At 34.8% G+C, this 24,793-nt stretch overlaps 1 protein-coding gene across 1 annotated transcript in view; it reads left to right on the top strand.

Annotated features, from left to right (window-relative positions):
- Ctf4 (Chromosome transmission fidelity 4) overlaps positions 1 to 24,793 on the top strand; it is a 525,719-nt gene that overhangs the window by 115,171 nt on the left and 385,755 nt on the right. Inside the window, exon 7 of the mRNA XM_090398697.1 lies at positions 1,458 to 1,555. Coding sequence (XP_090254823.1) covers positions 1,458 to 1,555 — 98 coding nt within the window. The remainder of the gene's footprint in view (positions 1 to 1,457; positions 1,556 to 24,793) is intronic.

Here is a 24,793-nt window from a genome sequence, read left to right as displayed (position 1 = left end):
CAAGAAAAATAAACAGAAGACCACACAAATATAACCTTTAATGCCACCTTTAAACCCTTTATGAATTTAAAGAAATTATTCAGCTCCTTCAGGGAATCCCTTCTTTCCCATAGCCCACTTTCCCTGAAGTGTGCCAAAAACAGTGCATATAGGTGAAACAGGATATACCTTATCTGCACACTTAATAACTGTGAAAAATTGTGACTTTCTGATCATGCAATGCATGAGCAAAAATTTAAAGAAGACTGAAATTATAATCAGCTCTCATAATCTCAGCAATAATGTCTTAAAAAAATCTCAAAAATATGGATGGCACACTTTGACCTACATAGTTCTTGTTCTAATAGGTCATAATAATTAGGACTATAGTCTCCAATCCCTTACTTTAGGATTCCAGTCAATAATTATTACAGATGTAATTTGACAATAATGAGACTCATTGCTCATTTTAAATATTGATAATCCACTACTAATGCTGTTGCATTTACTGTTATTTCCTTATAGATAATGTGACTGAATATGATCTCTGACCATATTAAACATCATTGTAGCTTTAATGTATTTTTTTTTTTCACCACTCAGGGTAATTGGATAACAGTTCATCAAATTAGTGATATAGTATATAAGGTCAACATAGTGTGTACACCAGATGTTGACCTTAATTACTATATCACTAATTTGATGTTGTGGTTGTAGTCTTCATAATTTTACCATAATGAATACTGATTACCAAAACATTAAAAGAAAAAGTTTCATTTCTTATTCATTTCTTACTCTGTTGTTGAAATTTCCAACAAGATCCAGTTTTTCCTTTTTCTTGATGATTTCTCTCGAGACTTGGAAAAACTTCTGTACTTCTTATTAATAAAATGAAATTCACACTTGGGACAAACAGAACTAGTCAAAAAATCCTTACTATTCTTACTTTTTTGGTTTATTGTTGTTGTTGTCTTTTTTGTATGTCACTCCCACCTAAAAGTGTGTAAACCCATAATACACTTGTATTATAGGTTTACTGTTGGAGGGCTAAAGGTGGTTAGGCAATTCAGAAATTTTGCTTGAGACCAAACATGGAATTTTTTTTTTTTATGTCATTTCAATCCTCCAATACGCAGCACTATCTCTTATCAGGCAATTACTTTCATATAGTGTTACCTAAAGGTATTCAGAAACATCCATGGTCACAAGGATTTGTTGCAGAGCAAGTATGAAATATCCGCTCGGTCTGCTGGTGCCTGGTCGACCAAGCAGTTTGTTTTTGAATGTTTTTAGGTGAGGGATGAATTTCATTATCTGGTGTGAGACCACATTCCACTTATATGGAGACCCAAAGTGCCTTGAAAAAGTTCCATGTGGACCAGAATATAGAATAACTTTGATCAAGAAATAATTCTGTGTTTGAATACAGTTTGTTCTAGCTATTTTTAGATAAGTTTTAACTTTTGAACTTTTTTCAGGCTTCATCAAGTTGTGATGGTACAGTGTGTATCTGGAAACTTTCTAATCAACAGTGTGTCAAAATTTTACCATTACTGCCAAAAAGTAATGATTTCAGGTTGGTTATTAAATAAATATATTAGAACATTTGTGTTATTTTGAAATATTGAAATTTATTTCAGGTTTATATTAAAAAATTAATTTTATGAAATAATAGTGTGACATTATCAGCTGGTATAGATGATTATGTATGATTAGCAGCCGTAAAGCAGATTTCTTCTGTTCGTCCAAGATTATTTTAGACATTGTGGTTTAGTGAGAAAAAATAAACCTGATCGTTGCTAGTCAAAACAGATGAGGCCACTCTAAATCATTCAAGTTGTTGGAAATGAGTAGCTAGTTGTTCACTGCATGCATGTTTATATTATAATCTTTAAGTTAGACACAATACAGAACTGTGATGCTGTGGCATTCTTCAAAATTTCTTATTCATTTTTGAATAAATATTTAATAATAACTTTAAAAAAAAGCAAAATTTATAACAAGGCTAAAAAAAAAACAAACAAACAAACAAAAAAATTGGTTTGTTGGTAGGTGGTGTGGTAGATACTTTTCATTGTGATATTCTGCCTTGCTTGTGTAATTATGTAATTTAGTCTTTGGTGCTGTTTGAAGTTATTTGAAAGACTTGAATCATCATTGAATCTTAAAACCAACCCATCTTCAATAAATATGATTGTGTGAAATTATCCAAACCGTTGGAAACTAATTCTTAGATTTCTTGCCTAACCAAGGCTGTCTGTCAATGCTTGGAGAGGGCATTCCCTTCCTCTCTTAGTATTTCAGACATTTATTCTAATCTCTTCCAATTGTCCCCTGTGTGTACATGTTAGAACTCATGTATTGTCAATGATTTCTCTATGTTAGATCATTAAATCTTCGTTTAATTCATTTTTAGTCCTGTTTCATTCTTTAAAATAAATTAAAAGAAAAAAGATTAACTATCTTGCTTACGTATGAAATGGTTTGGAAAAAGTTCCATGTTTGGTCTCTAGATTAAAATTCTCAGATTGTCCAGCTTTGTTACTAAAGGTACTACGGACGGATGAACCAGCCTTTTATCGATGGGATGCACTTAAAAAAAAAAAAAATAAATAAATAAATTTCTTCACTAGCTAGCATGTCAAATTTTTGAAAACAATAATAATAAATTGTTTACATGATGCACTTACATAAGCCACAGTCAAATACTATTTTATTAATGATAATAATAAATATTTCATTTTGCATCTCCTAAAATATCACTGTGGATTATGAGAAACAGTAATATAAATTTGATTACAATTGAATAGTGAAATGCATGTATTACAATAGAACTTTATTTTATATTCAGTCACATAGTTTATTATATATTCAGTCACATCCTAGTAACTAGGATGGTTAGAGCTTGGAGAATATTGAGAGAAATTGTTGTTGATTTTCTTTGTGTGATTCTTGGGTTATAACCATTTAATACAGCAGTTTACTTGATAGCCTCCTTAGCTTCCAATTCATATCAAACAGATATTTCAGAGGAGCAAATTTCATGTCCTTCTAAATACTAAGGATGATTTTATATTTCTGTATTTTTTGGAAAAAAAATTTTTTTAAATAGAAACATAAACAGATGAAACACGTTGAAAGAATGAAAACAGAAAGATTATCAAAACAAGCCTTAAATTACAAACCATTAGGAAAAAGAAAATAAGGATATCCTCTTAAGAGATTCAATGATGACTTCTAAGGCTGGCACAGACCACTCTAGGACTAAATTCTTGACAAGCGTGATGATGATGATGATGATGTATTTTTTGAGATGGATGATATGCACACAGGTATATATCATCATCATCAAATTCCTGCCATGTACTCTCTAGGGATGTGCAGGATGTGATAGTATTACATGAAAAATTTACATCATTACTAACTTCCTATCTACAATTTTCCTCCAAATCAGTCTGTTACATGTCAGGACTCCAACATTATCAAATCTTATATTTCTATCTTCTAAGGCACTTTTTACTGTACCAATCCACCTTATCTTGGTCTTCTTCTGGGTCTTTTTCCTGCCAACCTGGCAGAGAACACTTGTTTTGTTAATCTTTCATCTCGCATTCTTTTACCATCTTCACTAAAAATCGTACCGAAGTAGCTGAAATGTTTTACTTGTTCTATAGGTTCTCCATTCACAATGCAGTTGATATTTTCAATGCTTCTCCCTATTTTCATTGTCTTTGTCTTGTTATTGCTGACCTTCATAGCATATCTATTACAACAGTTATTCAATTTAGGCATGGAATCTTGCACACTTGTAGTGAATCTATTTAGAAGTATAACATCATCTGCATAAAGCAAAGAGCTGAGATTAACATCTCCAATTTTGATATGAGGTTTAATACCACTTTCCTTCATAATGTGATCCATATAGATAATGAATAACAGAAGGGATAATGTACATCCTTGTCTGACACTAGATTTAACATTAAACCACCTTCCTGTACTTCCTTCAATTTTAACTGCTGACTTACAACTCAAATAAAGACTAAGTATTGCTTGATATAATGCCCCATTGACACCATATAACTGTAGCGGATTGAATAGCTTCTCTCTTGGCACCTTGTCATATGCTTTTTCCAGATCATCAAAACTTTAAGTATAGATCTTTGTTACATTCCCATTCTTTCTCAACTATTTGTTGTAAAGTGAAGATCTGATCCTGACAGCCTCTATTGGCCTGAATCCAGCTTGTTCTTCACCATACTTTTCTTCCACAATCCTTCTCAACTGTTTCTCAAGTATACTTGCATATATCTTACCAGGAACACTTAGTAGAGAAATATCTCTCTAATTCTTACATAAAGTGTTATTTTCCCTTTTTGTATATGGGTACTATGAGAGCTCTACTCCAATCATCCGGAATTCGTTACTCTGTCCATGCCTTCTGAACTATGCAGTACGGCCTCTGTAAGACTTTTATACCTCCATACTTGAGCATTTCTGGTCAAAGCACCTACATAGTGCAATTGGAAGAATGACTGTACATTGCGCCCTTCGATTAGAAAAGGCCTAAGTTCAATTAACGTCATGATGGGAGGAATCTTTATATGGACTTTTTCAATTGAAGGTGAGTTAGCCGATCTCATACGGAGGTAGCAGGTTTTTTCTCCCGGAAACTCGGGTTTTTCATCTCGCATACAGACAAATTGGCCCTTCGGAACACACACGATTTACAGACAAAAAATACTAGCTGTGGTGGTGGTGGTAGTGGGCAGTACATGAGGTTGATGTAGGTGATTGGTAGTAGAGGTTCTGTGTAGTAGCGGAGACAGAGTTGTACAGTAGGTGTCCTCTTCCGATGAGTCTTCGGACTCTTTGGAGGTGTCACGAATAATAATAATATCATCTACTCCTGCTTTCCACATTTCACATCTTTGATGGCTTTTTCTACTTCAAGTATGGATATGTTTTCCCAACTGCATCCCTGTTGAGTGTTTTTTATCACTGTGCTATCACTGCTAGTTTCATTTAAGCAATTTTTGCAAGTAATTACTCCATACTTCAAGGCTTTCTTTTTCTCCAGTTTTCATGTCACCTTTATCATCTAAATTCCTTTACTTCATTTCTGAGTTTTGTCAACAGCCTCCAGAATATCTTGCCACCTTCTTGATGTAAATATTTATTTTCTGTGTTCTTACCAAAGTCTTCCAATGACTTTTGTTTAGCTAGTTTTACATAGTGTTTAGCTTTCTTACATTTGTCTCTGTATTCTCTAAGAGCACAAGCTGACTTATTTGCCAGGAACTTTTGATATGCTTTTTTCTTTAACTTTCTGTGACGACCATGGAGTTCTGATTTTTCTATTCTTGCAGACAACCTCAGCACATGCCTCTCTGGCTGAATCAATCAGTGTTTTCTTCAGGCTTGCCACTGAATCTCCAAGGTTTTGTTCCATTTTCAAACTCTTTCATTTTTTCTTCATTCAGGTTTGTGTATTTTAGTCTACAGTTCACATCTGAGAGCTGCTCAACTTTTATTCGCTTTAAAACTTTCTTACATGTTATTTTTTTCAATATTAAATTCAGTTTTATCCTGCTCAAGACTAAATGGTGATCACTTCCAATTTCAAATCCTCTGTACACTAAGTGTCCTGCACCAGGTAGAAAACATCACTATCAACAATAACATAGTCAATGAGACTTTCTTATTCCTTGCATCTTCTCTCCTTGTGAATTTGTGCACATTTTTATGTTCGAATATGGTGTTAGTAATAATCAGTCCATGTCATGAGCAGAAATCCAACAGGTATTTGCAATAATTATTGACTTTGCTCTTTTCTCCAAATTTTCGCAAAATATTTTTATATACAGGTATATAACACCTATAAAAATTGGGTTGTAGCAGACATCAGATTCATATTTGATGATTTTTGTCTTAAAAGATATTTGCACCCTCTGATTTTTACTCCAAAAGTAAATTTGATTCTAAGATTTAAATTGTTAATTTTATGTAGGAAGCACCTTCTGTTCAGAGCCAGTGGTATTATCCTTTCCATGTCAAAATATCATATGCTTAAATGTCATTTGTATAGTGTTGCCAAAGTGGTTTTAGATAAGAATTTAAGATTCTTTCTTCAAGGCATTCTAGATAAAAATTATCATATAGTGGTGAGCCCATAGTTTTTCCTTGTCTGTATAAAGTTTGTCTTTCCATCAGAAATATCCAGAAGTGATCATAAATTTGAATATATCTGTAATGTCTGATGGAAATTTTTCTTAGGCAGAAAATTCTGATGTTTTAGTATGAAAAATATCTGTGAAAAGAAACAGTGTCAAAGCCGACCATAATATCTGAAGAATTGAGTTTTATATGCCTTTTATTTTTGAAAAAAATTATAGAGAAAGAGAGAGGCTAATGAGAGAACAGTTATAATGGCAAAAATTCAGAAATTTCGTCGGCACTTTTGGAATCCATAGTAGGTCAAAAAAGAAAGTTATTTTTATGTAGTTTTAATGTACTGTATAGTCTATGAGGTTTTACATGTTATGTTTTGAATTTTTTTATAGTAGCCTTGATTGAAGTGGCTTCATCTAATAACTTGTTCAGTTTATTTAGTTGACTTTTGGTAAGATCCTTACTAATCACAGAATATATATTGCAATCCCAAGCAAATAAGTAATTCATTTTTTGTTCATGCACTTTAGAGTTTAAAACAATCTGATGTTTCTTTTGTCAATTATTTTGATGACAATGTTGCTCTTGTTTTCTAGTGACTGCAAGATTCTAGTAAGGTGGAATATTCATTTCAGGGGTTTGGCACCATACGTATCTTTAATGACGTTGACTTCAAAGTTAAGTCTCTTAGTCTTATCACTAGTAAGAAGACTAATATTACTTTCTACATAATGTAAAAAGTCTAAAAATAAGGAACTCATTTTAAAGAAATAGCAAACTATTTGTGGCTGTAGGATAGCACATTCACTTTGTTCTCAGTTAATGGATGACTAGACAAATCAGCAAACCATTTGTCTCTGAAAATTTATAATTTTCATATTTTTTTTGAGATCTTTCCAGCAATGCTAAATATTTGTTATTAATATTTTTACAGCATTTTTCATCATGGTTATTTTGGATCCTACCAAAAGCCAACTAAATAAACTGAACAACTATAAAATATCTCAGAACACACCATGTGAAAGTGCCTGGAATCTGTGATACACCCACAAAATTGTCTCTTCAACCTGTTGTGGTTTCCAATGGTAGTGCTTCTCATATCTAAATTTTTTCTGAACCTTTTCCCTCCTCTTCTCCCCACAGTACATCATCAGTGCATAGAAACAAGCAAATCAAAGAAACGGGAATACAAGGTACAAACAACAATCGGTTTACCAATTAAAAAACTGTTGCTATGTGCTAGAAATGAATATATTAATAAATAATATTAGAACTACAGTAAAACCCCGAAGTTACACGGTAGGTGGGACCAACAAAAAGCGCATAAGTCGAATTCGAGTAACTCGGGGCATAATTTTGCATGTTATTTATATATACAAACATACAATTGGGACCACAGGTGTACAAAAACACCTATATTTTTTAAGAAATATAATCATAATTGTAGTTTTTCGTACATAAAAAAAAGAAAGTTATTTCGAAGTTGATGGTTTCATAAAATCAAATAGATTCGTCTGACAGCATAATGTCTTTTTCTTGTCACGCAAAATTTCTTCATTGCAAGCTAACGATTTTTTTATTCCTTGCCTTGTGGCTACAATTCGTTCCTTGTTAGAATCTGTGTCCTCCAAAATCTGTAAACTTTTCTTTTATGATTGTTCTTACTGTGGATTCCTGTAGATCGAACTTCTTTGCTAGCTCACAAATTTTCATTCTGCCTTCAAAATCCTTAATAATGTTTAGTTTTGTTTCCAAAGTCAATGTTTTTCTTTTCTTGCTAGCTTTAGAAGAATCGGACTTGCTTCTTTTGGATAACATTATTATTTTTTATGTGACAAAATTTTTATCAAGAACATAACATTAAACAATCGCAAGGTTTGTAGACTATAAAAATTGTGTATGAATGGAGACCACGCAAAACACGTCAGTGCTTGTTCACAGCATATGGAACACTGGCAAATGCGACTGGAGCCTGAAAGATACGACTAATGGTGAGGCGTGAAGCGGGACGGGAATACGTACATATAAGAAACCACGTAACTCCAGATTTGTGTAGTCGGGGTAGCGTAAGTCGGGATATGACTGTATTTTTGATGGTTACATAAAATGAGAATCTCCCAAACTTTTTTTTGGGGGTGGGGGGAAGAGAGAGACAATCGTTCTTATTCAGATTTGGCCAATGTAAAAGGCCAAATCTGAATTTTATATAGCTAATTTTGCATTCACATTTGGCCCATGTAAAAGGGCTTTTACATAGCTCTTTTACATCAGCCAAATATGAATTAGAACAATTCTCTCTCCCTCCCTCCCCCTAAAGATGTTTACTAGGGTTGAGATCAGGGCTCTGTGGAAGCCAGGCAAATGTGGTGGCATTCACGTCCACAAAACATGCAGTTACAGCAGCAGCCTTATAACGCGGTTCATGGTTTTGCTGAAAGAGACAATAGTCATTTCTGTAGAAATGCCACAAAGTAGGAATCATTGCATTGCATTGTCTAGCATGTTCAGATAACTTTCAGAGTTCAGTATTTTGGGTATCTCAAACAGAGGTCCAAGGTTAAATCAGGAAAAACAGGACCATACCATCACACTGCCACCTCCGAATTTCATAGCTGGGGTTATGCACTCTGGTAAGGAATGGTTACTGAGCATCTGCCACACCAACACCTGTCCATCTGCTTGGTAGCATGATTTGTCACTTCATTTCACAGCTTTCTAAACGTACATGTGCTGCTGTATGTGCTCTTTGCACCACTGCAGATGATGCTGCTTGTTGGTTGTGAGTAATGGGGCTTGCATATTGCATTCCTACCATGGAAACCCGTTATAAGCCTCGGTTTTGAATGTTTTTGTGCAGATTCATGTTCCAGTCGATGCCTGGAACTCCGCATTCAATGTGTTGGCCAACAAATGGTGGTTTTTACATGTTATCTTTTGTCACACCCTGCAGTCACATTTAGTGACTGTGGTGTGTCATCCGCTGTGGGTAGCGCTTGCAGTTGATTCCTGCACTTCCATCTCAGTAAGGTATCACTGATTGTTGACCTGGGATTGTCCAATTTGTCAATAATTTGCCGAACAGATAGGCCTATCGCAATGCCTCTTTCAAACACTGTCATTTCTCTTCTCACAGCCATTTCTCCCACACATGGTTGCACTGACTTTGGAGCATCATATTCCTCCATGGCACGATGCTCCTTACTCATGAATGTGTCCGTTGTCTTCTTTCCAGGCAGCATACGTAAGTCCACAGTTTTCATTGCACAAGAAGATAAATTATAATCTTTGTTTTATCTATTTGCTGCTATTAATCTTTTCCAGACCATATGTAACATAGATAGAAAAAAAAAAAAAGATCGGGGTGGGAATTAGGTTAATAAATGGGGGTAGAATACCAGTGTTGTGACCTTATATATATTTAAAGCATTTCAAACTGAAAGGTTATTTTATAAGTTTCTCAGAGAAAGGTTGTAGCTTAATTATATAGATATCAAATACTACTACTGTTATTTCTTGATTTTGTTTTTGTGAGAATAAATTATGAGTTTTATTATACTTCTATGGAAGCAAAATCTTTATCATTGGAGATTCATCCTAAATGTTACTTAATTAATTCTATTCCCTCCTCCTCCTCGACCAAACACTCATCTATCTTCTATCAATTAATCTGTCTGTCATATCATCCTGTAAAGAGATTGTTTTTTATTTTTATTCATCTCTATAAAGAGATTGTTTTACACAGAGTGCTTATTAATTACACAAGGGCTCGATTCCAATTGGTGCAATGACTTTTAACTATTTCTTTTAGAATCCTGAAAATCACTGACTCAAGGCCAAATAAAAAAAAATATACATTTAATGAAACTAAAACAGTATGTACACTTTAAATAACATTACATAAATAACTACAAAATTAATTGGATCCAAGGCCTTCTTAAAATAAATCTACACTTTAGAGATTTTCTTATCCAAAATTATTAAAATCATTCATTCTCTGACTCATTCTATTCTATCACGTATCTTATTTTCACAAAAAAAAAATGTTCATCAGAGTCAGTTTCTTTGTTAGGCCCTTTCCAAAAATATAAAAATTTCTTCTTTTCTATGGGATCTTTTTTTTTCTCTTTCTAATGTAGCATACAATATAATTCCTCCTGTCTCACTGAAGTATAAATATTCTTACTTCTTGCAGTTCTGTTTGATGCACAAATTACTAATTTTTGTACAGAGAAAGAAGTTTCTTCTTCTACTTCATAAACAACATAAAGTTGATGTCTTCATGTTAAGCCACTTTACAGTTTCAGTTTTCACCAATTGCTTTTTCCATAGTAATTCAGTGTCCTTAAGACAGAAGATGAAACTTTTCATTCAGTTTCCTCCAACATTCAATTAAAACGTTGAATGCAGTGTCTTCTTTTATTTACTAAATACTTGTTGACAGTCTCAACTCCTCCAGTTTAAAGACTCACAGTTCTACATTTGCTTTTCAGAATCTACTGTTAATATTCTCCTGACTGTCACGTAAAACTTAAAACTTCCTAAGAACAAAACTCTCTGGTTGCCATCCTCAAATTTCACTTAGCTCTCTACTTGTTTTTCTTGTTACTCCAATACTGAATGCTCTATCAACTGTTAATCACCCATCAGACTTCTTGGTGAACATGCACACTCCATCTAAATGCAAGCAAGAAGTTACGTATAATGACTGATATCGTTGTCTCCATTAGCGTAATGAGAATGTCTTTACAAAACACAACACTTAATTTTAAATTGCAATAAAAGGATTGAAAGTAACATAATTATCAGACTCTATTAAGTGCATCAGTTTCAAATTTTAACAAGAATATCAATTAAGTTTAAGGGAGATGGTAAATCCCGTATTATTCTATAACCGGGTACGAAATTATTGATTTAATTATTGAAATTATTGAATTAATGTACCAGTTATTGATGTTATTATTACGATAACAAGCCTTTTGGCTTGTTATCGTAATAATAATATCAATAACTGGCACGTTGCAAATGCTGATGTATGTGTCATGAAACCAAAACTAATAATATATTAACATAAAGAAATCATTGTAAAAAGATTCATAATTGTAAATTATGATTCTTTTTACAACCTCTACTCCTATTTATCTGGCTGCAATTTACTCAGACTAAATCTTCCTTCATAAATTATATTACAGACTCCTAAAATTATTACCTTTGCTATCCTGTTATTCTCCAATTCATATTGCCTTGGTTGTATGCACAATTGCTATCTCTGAATTTCTTTGAAATCTTTCCAAAGGCTGCTACATCAGTGACATTTCTGTTAGCTTTTGCCAAGTTTGTATCATCCATAAATGGCTGAATATCTCACTTTGTACTCTTCACAACATCATTTATGTATGGATTGAATGATAGCATACAAGAGGTGCAGTAGCAACCCATGTTTTTCATATTGCAAAACAAATAAACTAACCAGTGAATATATGTAAACATAATACATGGGCCTTCATAGCCATTCTTGCCTTGGTGGTAATTTCAGCCAAACCAAACTATAAGTGATCTAAGTATAGGGTAGGGTCCTGTATCACTTCACTTGTCACCTTTTCAGACATTGCTTTTCTACCTGCTATTTGTGATATTTTTCTCTCAACCATCCCTGTATCCTATATACAAATTTATTATCCAACTATATTTGGTATAATTTGATTCCACCATCCATAAGCCAGATGATTGTGTTGTACAGAAATGATTATGCAGTGGTTAAGACAGTTTTGCAGATTTCAAATCTGAATGGGTTGATAATGACATTAGACAAGGGTCACTGTGTGTCCAAGGGGATGTCGAAATGCATGTTCACAAATGCCAGAGTATCATAAATAAAGGCAAGGAGTTTTTTTGACATTGGTCAGCTTGGCTTGGCCAAAAATTATAAGCATTGTAATTTTAAGACTTGGTGAACAGAAAATTATATAGTTATTATAGAAATAGAACGTAATGGGTATTGTATTTTCAGGGAATAGAGGGAATAAGACAGAAGGTAGAGTATTGCTGATACATGAAGAACTTCAACCAACAAAATTAGAGGTTTAAGAGGATTTTAGATCTAAGGGAGATGGTTCATTTGAAGCTATCTTGTGATAGAGACCAATAAAACAAAATATATTGTTGGTTGCTGCTATAGACCAGGAAGTCAATTCACATCTTCACAAGAAGATGTGAATGCCAATCTATTGGCAGATTAGCACAATAAGGGCAGACTGAGCAATTATTATGGGAGACGTCATAATAATTGGGACCATACATTGGAGGGAGGAAAGGGGACATGTCACAGTTGAAGTTTAATTTATATAGTTGCTAAGGGATGATTAACTGAAACAGCATGTCATGGAGGGGACTAGGGGTTTGATAGTGCTGGATCTGTTAATAGTATCAGAATATTTATCCATAACGAAAGTAAATACACAAAGTAGGGCAGAATTTGTTGTTTGCTGCTATAGACTAGAAAGTTCACAGGAAGATGTGGATACCAGTGCTTTTGCTGGCTGAGCAATCACCATGGAAGACTTCAATTATGGGGACATAAATTAGAGAAAGGAAAGGGGCATGGTAGGTTGGAAGTGAAATTTATACAGTTGCTAAGAAATGATACCTGAAACAGCATGTCATGGAGGGGACCAGTGGTTTGGAGTGCTGGATCTGGTAATAGTTTCAGATATACCTATAACCAAGGTATACTGTCTCCATTCGGGAGCAGAGTGATCATGCAGTCTTGTTCTGGGAGGTTGCTAAATATGTAGAATTCTCTGTCAAGAAATGGTTTATATGTTGAACTATAAAGCTGATAATTATGCAGTAAAATGCAGCTCCTAGGATTCTCTAATTTGTTATGACTCTTAACCCTTATGTTTCCTTAAGGGCAAAGGTTGGGGGGAGGGAAGTGACCAGCTGCTGAACCTGATATCAATTCATGCATATTACTAAATTCGTGGAATTCTCTATCATGAAAGAGTTAAAAAAAAAAAAAAAAATCAGCTGACGCCTTTTGTTCCCTTATAGGGAATAGGCGAGGCCTTTATACCCTATCTAGCTTTTTGAGACTGAGTGGGCAATTCTCCACCGGTAGCCAATTAGAGATATCTGGCTCATGTCTATCACTTTTTATAGCAGCCACCGATGAAGAGGCTGGCAAACAAGTGCTGCCATCTCTTGGCACCTAACTCTAACAAGATATGTTCTGAAATAATGTGGGTACTACAGTCGATTTTCCTGAGTTTATGGGACAAAAAACCGAAGTTTCTGGGAGGAAAAACCCATTTGCCTGTGCCAGAGATCGACTAATTCAATCTTGAAAGGCTTGGAAAAAGTTCTTCCAGTCGGCGACTAGACTTGAACTTAAGTCTACCTTCAAGCGACCAAGCGCAGAGGACACAAGTGCCACTTCCACTGAGCTACACAGGCCTTGAAAGAGTTTATGTTGAACTATAAATCTGGTAATTATGACAAGCCTGTCATAACATCTTCAGAGACATCTTGGAGCATTGCAATGGCTTGAGAAGCTACAAGGAAAGAATATCAGTAGTTTATCGAAAGTGGTCAGGGATTGTTTGAGAGAAGCAATATCAGACTGCATATCCAAGTTTAGAAGGATAAACCAAGTGGAGATTAAGTTGGTGAGTAGAGATATAACTCAACAGCTGTAAAAAAATAAAATATTATGGAGGGAGTATAAAGAAAATGGTGATCAGTATACTCATGTGCAGCACAAAGAGCAAGCAAGAAGGATGACTGGTATGGTAAGGAAAGCCAAATCAGATTGAGAGAAAATTAGCTAAGCAGGTCAAAGTAAATCCAAAAGAGTTATTTTCTTATATAACAAGTAAGAGGAAAAATGACCATGGAAGGATGACTAATCAGTGCTAATGGTAGGAAGGTGATAGAGGCAAAAGAAACAGTTGTCTTGCTGAATGATTACTTTGCCAAGGTTTATCATCCAGGTGGAGATTTTGCAGTTGCTGATGTAACAGAGACTCATGTCAGAATTGATGTAGATGAACACCAGCTTCTCTTTCTGTTCATCTACATCAATGTGAATACAACAGTGGGACTCTATGACATATATGCCTGGGTGCAATGTGAACATGCAAGAGAATTGGTAGTGCAACTGATGAAATTCTTCAGTCTAAGCTTTTCTCTGGCAGGGTTTTCCAAGGGAGCGGAAAGAGGTTAAGATAGCTCCATTACGGGTTTTTTCAAGTAGAAGTAGCAAATTACAGACCAGTTAACATCTCAGGAGTGTTGTTTGGAAAAGTTGGTTAAAGGTACAATCTAACTGTGTATGGATAGGAATACAATACTGCGGTTGGATAGACTGCTGGACTTTGCAAAGGCATTTGACAGAATACCTCATGCAAGACTATTACAAAAGTTGGAGCAAATGGGAATGGATATGAAGCTGGTAGCATGAATAGGAAGGGGGACTGACAGATACAAGCCAGAGAGAGTATATGGTGGAGTGAAATCTAGAAAAATGAGGTGACTAGTGGGGTAACTTTAGGGTTCTTTACTAGGGCCACTCTTTAATTTGTATATTAATGATATAGCAGAAGATTTAAGGTGGGGATATTCAGTTGTTTGCTGATGATGCAAAACTGAGGAGGACAATAATTGATAAAGGTCATGAAGGTATCCTGAAGTTTGATTTAAATAAAATGTCACTGTGGGTGAAGGATAATGATTGTTAATTTAATATTGCAAAATATAAGGTTATGTATTTTGGGTTGAAAAGGGTACATACTGTGTATCATATAGATGGTACTTGCAGTAAATTGATGAGACTAGGGACTTGCAGATAATGACTCAGAGGGCATATTGCAAAAGTTGGTAAAATGGCTCAAAGGATTACTGGTATGTTGAAAAACATGCTAAGAAGTAAAGTTACAGAGGTTATTGCTCTACTTTAGTATGATTCAGCCACATCTTGACTGCTATATGCTGTTTTGGTTGCCTGGGTTTGTTGGAGATCAAGAGATGAAGAAGAGGACTCAGAGCCTCCTGATTAAGCTGCTGACATGTATGTACAGGGTGTTCGGGATAAATTTGACATATTTATAATTAATTATATTTTTCCGTAAGTTACATGTATTAACACACACTTCTCTTCATTTAAAAGTTTGGACCCTTCTTCATTCATATACAAGATGTCAGAAAGGATGGATAGCTGGAACCCACCTGAATCATGGAAGAGAATAACTTGTATCATGATGATTCGTGCCCGCCATCAAAATAAGGATATTACGACTGCTGCCCAATGCTCCCTGAATACAGTAAAAACAATCAGGCATGAACTAGAGACTTGCAATGGTGACTACGAGGATGTAGCAAGAAGAAAGATCCCTAGCAGACGATCTGATTGCGTTCGTACAGCACAATTCCTCGCAAATCTGCAGGAACAGGTGTTGAAGAACCCTGGCATTGGAATTCGGGCTTTGTTCGTGGAGTTGCTAACTGTAGTCAAGCCCTGGATAACAAGGGTAGCCAATGGTAGGCCGTATGTATGGCAGCAGGATTCGGCCCCTTGCCACACCTCTGGGAAAAGTCAAAAATGGTTGTCTGAAAATTTCTACGACTTCACCAGTCCAAATGTTTGGCCTCCAAACTCCCCAGACCTTAACCCCATGGATTATTTTGTATGGGGCGCAGTTGAAAAAGACACCAATCGCACTTCCAGTAATACAAAAGCCCAGTTAATGGATAAAATTAAAACAGTTTTTGCGGCCCTTCCCAGGGAGACTGTAGCATCAGCTTGTTCGAGGTTCCGAAGCAGAATTGAAGCTGTGATCGATGCTAATGGTGGTTATTTTGAGTAAATCTTGTTGATAGTATTGTAATTAACTCTGCCTGTAATGTTTTTTTGTCAATTCATTAAATTTAATAGATACAAAGAAGATTTTCTTTTTCCTTACGAAACTGTCAAATTTATCCCGAACACCCTGTAGATGCTCCCTCTGAAGATAGGTTGAAGGTGTGTGGGTTACAAAGTTTAGTTGATAGGTAGAAAAGAGGGGTCATGATAGAAACTTATAAGTTATTAAAGGAGTTCTGTAAGAGCTACATGAAGGAATTTTTTCAATACACAATGAATAGAGAAAGAACTAGAGATAACCCCTGGAAATTGTGTAAGAGTGTGTTTAGTAAGGGTGTATGGACTAGATTTTTGGCTTGTAGAGTGATGAGTGAATGAAAATGATTGCTAGAATTAGTTGTGAAGTGTCCTGACAGTGAACGAGTTTAAGGAGAGGTCATCATCAATTTCCTGATGTGTACCTTTAAGGGGTGTTCAGGCTACTATGACAGCACTACATAATTAAGTTTACATTAGTATTAATCTTGTATCGATAGGTTTTCTTCAAATTAGTCTATTACGTGTCAATACTCCAATATTGTCATATCTAACATTTCATTATTCTAATGCACTTCTGAATGATTCAGTCCACCTAGTTCTTGATCTTACTCTAGGTCTCTTTTCTGCCATCTTGGCATCAGACACCTGCTTTGCTAACCTGTCCTGTCTTATTCTGTTTAACTGGCTATATTACCTTTTTCTATTAGCTCTTTATACATTCTTAAAACCTAACAATGTCAAGTTCATTTCTACTATCATCTATTTTCTTCAGTTCTAACTGCTGACTTACAACTTATATGTAGGCTATGTATTGCCCTGTATAATGTTATATTTACCTGTTATAATTGTAGTGTTTTGAAAAGTTTTCCTCTTGGCACCTTTTCATATGCCTTTTCCAGATTTATAAAACTTAAGTACAAATCATGTGGAAAGGCTTATGTGTTTGTCGTACATGTTGATTGGATTTTAACGTATGGATGCGAACACAGATTGATAAGAAAATAACTATTTATTAATTTAATTGTTAATATTTTGCTAGTATTCTATCCAGCATCTTCAGAGCACACAAACAAAATTTGTTACAGTAACGAGACAACTACAATCTGGTATAACGGTGGACTAGTATGAACAATTGTAGTGTGCAACACAAAGACTAAAGTCCTAATTAGGTGGCATCTAAGTTGAAAAAAAAAAACGAGAGAGAAAGCAGTATTAATTTGGTCTTAGGAAGACTGTCTCCCAAATCTTTGGTAGATTTATATAGCCACACTTGTTGAGGTTTGGAGTATTTCAAGGCTTCTGTTGATTCCAGGAACAACCTCTCTAACTTGTAAAAGCTTCTGTGGCACACCTTTGTTTTTTTCCAATCGATCCTGAGTGCGGGGAAATCCAAAGCATGGTCTGCTAGACCCCTACTTGCCATAGCAAAAGTGCTGGATATATTTTTTGTGTTCACTGAGGCAGATGTCCACAGTTCTTCCTGTCTGTCCATAGTAGGCTGAATGACATGAACAGGGCACTTTATAGACTCCTGGATGTGATAAAGGAGAGACTCTATCCTTAGGTGAACGGATGAGAGTTGCCAATTTCACATAAGGTTTAAATACGGTGTGTAGTTGGTGTTTGTTAAGCACTCTAGATATCTTTTCAGATGCCTTTAATGTATGGAATGGTGACAGTTTTGTTGTAGTCTTCTGTGGTAGACGGTAGATTGGGGTGGGGGATTTTTGGGGAGCATTTAGTATTTTATCTATCTTATGGGGATAATAGCTATTGGTCAGAAAGGTGTGACGTAGGTGAGAAAGTTCAGCAGTGAGAGCAATGTCACTGGAACAAATTGCTCTAGCTCTATGGGTTAGTGTTTTTAGAATACCATATTGTTGAGATGGGTGATAGTGTGATTGTTTGTGTAAATATTTCCCTGTATGTGTGGGTTTTTTATAAACCGAGAATGATAAGGAACTTTCTGGAAGATGTGTGATTAGTGTGTCCAGGAAGGGCAGACAGTCATTGACTTTTATTTCCAATGTAAAGTGGATTTTTGGGTGCTGGCTATTTAAATGCACTAAAAATGTATTCAATGTGTCTGGGCCTTGTGGCCAAATGGCCAAACACATCATCAACATAGTGTAGCCAGAGACTAGGTTTGAGAGTGGCTGTATTGATAGCTAGCTTTTCCAGACGTTCTATGTAAAAGTTGGTTGGGGGGGGGGATCCCATAGCTGTCCCATCTAATTGTTTGTATATTTTCCCTTTCCATGTTATTTATCATAAAAGTGAAAATCTGATCTTGATAAACTCTGTTTAGCCCGAACCCAGCTTGTTCTTCTCCAAGTATCTCTCTCTCTCTCACAATTTTTCTCAGTTTCTTTTCAAGTATGCTTGCGTAAATCTTACCTGGAACATGCAGAAATTTATTACAGAGATTGCTTTGTAATTCTCACGTTGAGCTTTATTCCATTTTTTATAGATGTGGACTCTGAGGGCTCTACTGCAATCATCTGGAATTTGTCCTTCTGACTAAGCAAGCCCTCTGAATTATGCAGAGCCACTGCAAAACTTTTATATCCCCCATATTTCTACTTTTCTGGTTGCATATAATCTACTCCAGCTGCCTTTCCATATTACAAGTTGTTTCTACCTCAAGTTGATATGTACTCCTGTTTGCATTCCTCTGGAAAATTTTCTACTACTGTTCTGTTACTGTTTGTTTTGTTTAAGTGTTTCAAAGTAATTACCTCAGACATCTAGGATATCCTTATCTTCAGTTTTTCATATCACCTTTATCATCTCTGATTCTTCTTATAGTACTCCTCCATTTCTAAGTTTTTTTCAATAGCTTCCAGAATATTTTGCCACCTCCTGATAGTTATCTTTTTTGTTCTTAACAAACACTTCCCATGGCTTTTATTTAGCTACTTTTTATACACAGGTTAGGTCTCTTATATTTTTCTCTTCAAGGCATCTACTTTCTTATTTGCTAGAAACCTTTATATACTTTATTTATTTATTTTTTTTGAGGACTGCTTTCTTAACATCTTATGTCCGTCATAGTGTCCTTATTTTCTATTCTTGCAAACAAATTATTGTAGACATCCCTCCCTCACCGAATCAGTCAGTAGTTTCTTCAGAGTTTGCCACTGGCTCCAAGGTTTGATTATTGTTTTCCAACTGTTTTATTTTTATTTAATAATGTTTGTATAGTTGAGTGTATAGTTTACCTGTAAAAGCTGCTCAACTTGAATTATTTTAAAAATTTTCATATGCACACTTTCTTATCACAAATATATATAATAGTACAACATGATTAAGGGGAGGTATAATAAGTATTGTGAGTATAAAGGTCAGTGTGTGTGTTGTGTGTTGCTTGCAATTAATCTTTGAACTCCATGGAGATACTTGGTTGAGAATAATAGTTTGAATAATAATGTTAATACTACAATAGATATTCACTGTTGTGAACTCTTAGGGAAGATAAATAGCTTGGTATAGTGCAAGGTTTAGTATAACGAATTTAAGACAAAAAGGTTGTACCCCCCCCCCCCCCCCCCCCCACACACACACATACCCATTCCAACAAAATGAAGAAATGGTAGGCAATAGAATAAAAGAGATGGTATACTAAATGAAGTGGAGGAAAATAAAAAAAAGCAAATGTGTAAATGACATTGAAAATGATGGGAAATAAAATGAAGGAAATTGTGTGAAAATAATAGACTGATGACAGAACGTAAAGGATTAGCTGGAAAACAAATGAAAACAGGAAGATGAAATTATACAAATGAAAATGGAGAATTAATGTTTAAATTTTGAAATGTTATGTTAACTTAATGTCATTTACCTGAAATCTTCATAATAAACTAAATATGTGCAGCCTGTACCATTAAAATCAAATAAAAATAACCTGAAACCTTCAGCATACAGTCAACTTTATAACTGTTTGCATCCAATTACTAAGAGGGATGAGGACACAAGTGATGATAATTGGTATGCATTGGTCAGCTTAAGAGGAGAGAATAAAACTAATCGACACAACTGACGTGAACAGGTCAGCTTCCTAATTGGACAGAGTCCGAATGATGGACAAACAGTGTAAATTGGTACATTTTGGAAAATTATGGAGACAACTACCATGTTAGAGTAAAACTTTAGTTTAATATAAATCAAAATATACACTCGATGTTTTGACCTTCATATCAAGGTCATCATCTGGAGCATACACAATATATACACAGAAACAAGCTACATTACATTCTACATGGTTTGCTAAAGTTACTGACCAACCGTTACAAAAATTATTGGCCTGAACTCTGGTGAGAAAAAAAAAACTTTACTACATCAAAGCTAGAGTCAAAGTCCTATTATTATTATTATCTATTAGATTACAAAATTAAATTGGGCTGAAGAACATCATGTTTATATATATATTTAAAAAAATATATATGTACATATAAATTTCAACCAATTGGTATGGGATAGTTTCCAATAAAAGCTGAATTGCTTAAAGTCTTAAAGTATGCTAGATACTAAGTAGGCTGAATATATGCCATCCAAATTCTTGGAATTTTTAAGCCTCCATTATTGTTGATATTAGAGTAGTTAATCAGAATTTCATAGGCGTCTTTAAATTTTCTTTCTTTTAGGTTTTTGTATGATGTAAAGAGCAGGTACTTTTCCAATCAATTTGGTGTAGGGTGTTGAGAGTGTGATCTGAGAGGCCTGCTTCACCAAAATTGTTATATTTAATGTGTCTTTTGTGTTCTTTTTTACGATAGGGATTGTACATCCAGTTTCACCAATATAAGGTAAGTTACAGGTGCAGTAGATGCAATAAATTCCAGATGAGCCAATGGGAGGAGAGGATCCTTAGAGGAGTTGAATATGTTTTTTAATTTTAAGGTGGTTTAAAAGTGGCATTGAGATTATAATGGTGTAGCATTCTATTGATTTTTTCTGATAATCCTTTAATGTATAGGATGGCTATGGTTTTACTCTATATTCTTTTTTGACGAAGTTTTATGAAGAACTTTATTAATAGTATTTTTGTTGTAGTCATTATTTATAAATGTATTGCTAATAATTTTTAATTCTTGTTTAAGAGGTTGTTGATTAGAGCAAATTGTTATAGCTCTATTTTTAAGGGTGTTAATGACTCCAAATTTTTGCAATGGGTAGTGATATGAGTTAGCATGTATATATTGGCCAGTATGTGTAGGTTTGCGGTACACTGTGAAGGATAGACTGCCTGAGGGAAGATGTGTGACCAGTGTATCGAAGAATGGGAGCGAGTTCAGATTTTCAATTTCGATAGTAAATTGTATGCGTTCATGTTGTGTGCTCAGGTGGCTAAGGAATGTGTTTAATGTTTGTCGACCGTGTGGCCAGATAATGAAAACATCATCAACGTATCTAAGCCACGCTGTACGTTTTAGAGTAAAGGAATGAAGAGCACTTTGCTCAAAAACTTCCATATAAAAGTTAGCAATTGGGTGTATAGTGGTGAGCCCATGGCTGTACTTTCTTTTTGTAGGTAAAATTTATTTTGCCACACGAAGTAACCAGAACGTAGTACATGGACAAAGAGGGCGTAATGTCCGGCAGAAATTTGTTCCATAGGAGAATTGTGTCACTGATTGGGACATTAGTGAAAAGGGCAGAAACGTCAAACTGACTAATAAATCATCTTTGCCAAGTGTCATGTTTTTAATTTTGTTTATAAAGTTGTGTGTTTTTTATACAGGAGGGGAATGACCTACCAACTCCTAGAGTGTTGATGCTAATTTCTTGGCTAGGTGATAATTAGGGCTGTCTATTCCTTCAACTATCGGCTGAAGCAGAACATTTTGTTTGTGTACTTTAGGAACACCACATGTTTTGGGAGAACGGGCGTAATGGGGGTATAAGTTTTTTAACAGTGTCTGATGGCAAAGAAGTGACGGACTTAAGTAATTTCTCAGTTTTTTTTCTTTATTCTGTTAGTTGGATTATAATTTACAAGCTGATAGGTCCTGTTATCGGAGACTAGTTCATTCATCTGATGGATGTAAGTTGACCTGTTAAGGATGACAGTGGCATTACCTTTGTCCAATTTTGTTATAATTATATCTTGATTAGCTTTTAATGACTTGATTGCTGCTAGTTCTGTTTTTGTAAGAATTTTTTTTAATATATATATAAACATGTTGCTCTCCAGCTGCCCAATTTAATTTTGTAACCTAATAGATAATAATAATAATAGGACTGTAGCTTTGGTGTAGTAAAGTTTTTTTTTTTTTTTCTCACCAGTGTTGAGGCCAATAATTGTTGTAACGGTTGGTCAGTAACTTTAGCAAACCATGTAGATTATAGCTTATCTTGTTTCTGTTTATATATTGTGTAGGCTCCAGATGATGACCTTGATATGAAGGTCGAAATGTCAAGTGTGTATTTTGGTTTATATTAAACAAAAGTTTTACTCTAACATGGTAATTGTCTCCATAATTTTCCAAAATGTATTCTGATCACCGTGTAAGCATGAAAGAAAGGATTCTCATCATTCATATGAGATGATACAAGCATTGCAATCCGTATGGTAAGCTAAAGATATGTGTTCCTCTTTTGATCAATCGGCTGGCCTTTTTAAAGAGAAGATGCAGAGACAGCAATCTTATTCCTAACTGCATCAAGCTGAAAAAGAAATTTACTTCCACTAAAGCACTTTGTATCTATGCTCGCACAGAGAAAGCAATACTTAAAGAGAAAATTCAAACAGCCTGCAAAAATCTAGCAATAACTCAAAATGAGATTTCAAATTTTCAATCCGAACTATCTGGTTATATGAATCCAGATATTTTGAATGTGCTTGAAAGAATCACTGACAATTCGGATAAATATATTCTAAAAATAATAAAGAAAAACTTAAAGCCAAATTTCATATTCTAAAACAATGGCGAAATTTAAATACCAATCATACGAATCCAACCAATCAGGAGATCTCTTTTCCGGTAAACTGCTCCAGCACTGAACAACAAACAAGTGAGAGAAGGAGCTACCAACCACCTGCAAGCATAGTCATGTGATCAACTTATCAAGTCACACCTCCTTAAATAACAGTGAACTTGCGCTACTTGATAAAAGCTTAACTTCGCAGTAGCACCTAGAACTGTTAATAAACTGGATTTTATATACCACATAGAAAGAGGCATTATGTCTCTTCCTATTAATATAGCTGATAAAATTACTTAAAAACCAGCAATGTTCTGAATAAAAAGAAAACCTTATATAGCAATCTTACAAAAACAGAACTAGCAGCAATCAAGTCATTGAAAGCTAATCAAGATATAATTATAACAAAATCGGACAAAAGTAATGCCACTGTCGTCCTGTTAAGGACGACAGTGGCATTACTTACATCCATCAGATGAATGAACTAGTCTCCGATAACAGCACCTATCAGCTTGTAAACTATAATCCAACTAACAGAATAAAGAAAAAAAAAACTGAGAAATTACTTAAGTCCGTCACTTCTTTGCTGTCAGACACTGTTAAAAAACTTAATACCCCCCATTACGCCTGTTCTCCCAGAATATATGGTGTTCCTACAGTACACAAACAAAACATTCTGCTTCAGCCGATAGATGAAGGAATAGACAGCCCTAATTATCACCTAGCCAAGAAATTAGCATCAACACTCAAAGAGTTGGTAGGTCATTCCCCTCCTGTATAAAAAACACACAACTTTATAAACAAAATTAAAAACATGACACTTGGCAAAGATGATTTATTAGTCAGTTTGATGTTTCTGCCCTTTTCACTAATGTCCCAATCAGTGATACAATTCTTCTCCTACAGAACAAATTTCTGCCTGACATTATGGCCCTCTTTGTCCACGTACTATGTTCCGGTTACTTTGTGTGGCAAAATAAATTTTACCTACAAAAAGAAGGTATGGCCATGGGCTCAACACTATGCCCCCAATTGCTAACTTTTATATGGAAGCTTTTGAGCAAAGTACTCTAAACCTACAGTGTGACTTAGACACGTTGATGATGTTTTCGTTATCTGGCCACATGGTCGACAAACATTAAACACATTCCTTAGCCACCTGAACAAACAACATGAATGCATACAATTTACTATTGAAATTGAAAATCAGAACTCGCTCCCATTCTTCGATACACTGGTCACACATCTTCCCTCAGGCAGTCTATCCTTCACGGTGTACTGCAAACATACTGGCCAATATATACATGCTAACTCATATCACCACCCATTGCAAAAATTTGGAGTCATTAACACCCTTAAAAACAGAGCTATAACAATTTGCTCTAATCAACAACCTCTTAAACAAGAATTAAAACTTATTAGCAATATGTTTATAAATAATGACCACAACAAAAATACTATTAATAAAGTTCTTCATAAAACTTCGTCAAAAAAGAATATAGATTATAGTAAAATCATAGCCATCCCATAATTAAGGGGTTATTAGAAAAAATCAATAGAATGCTACACCATTATAATCTCAATGCCACTTTTAAACCACCTATAAAATTAAAAAACATATTCAACTCCTCTAAGGATCCTCTCATCTCATTGGCTTATCCTGGAGTTTAGTGCATCTACTGCACCTGTAACTTACCTTATATTGGTGAAACTGGACGTACAATCCCTATACGTAAAAAAAGAACACAAAAGACTCATTAAATATAACAATTTTCGTGAAGCAGGCCTCTTAGATCACGCTCTCAACACCCTACACCAAATTGATTG

This window comes from Typopeltis vanoorti, chromosome 10 (genome assembly GCF_054136105.1).
Source record: "Typopeltis vanoorti isolate ZY-2024b chromosome 10, IOZ_Tvanoo_1.0, whole genome shotgun sequence".
NCBI lineage: Eukaryota > Metazoa > Arthropoda > Arachnida > Uropygi > Thelyphonidae > Typopeltis > Typopeltis vanoorti.
This window is presented reverse-complemented; position numbering and strand designations above follow the sequence as displayed.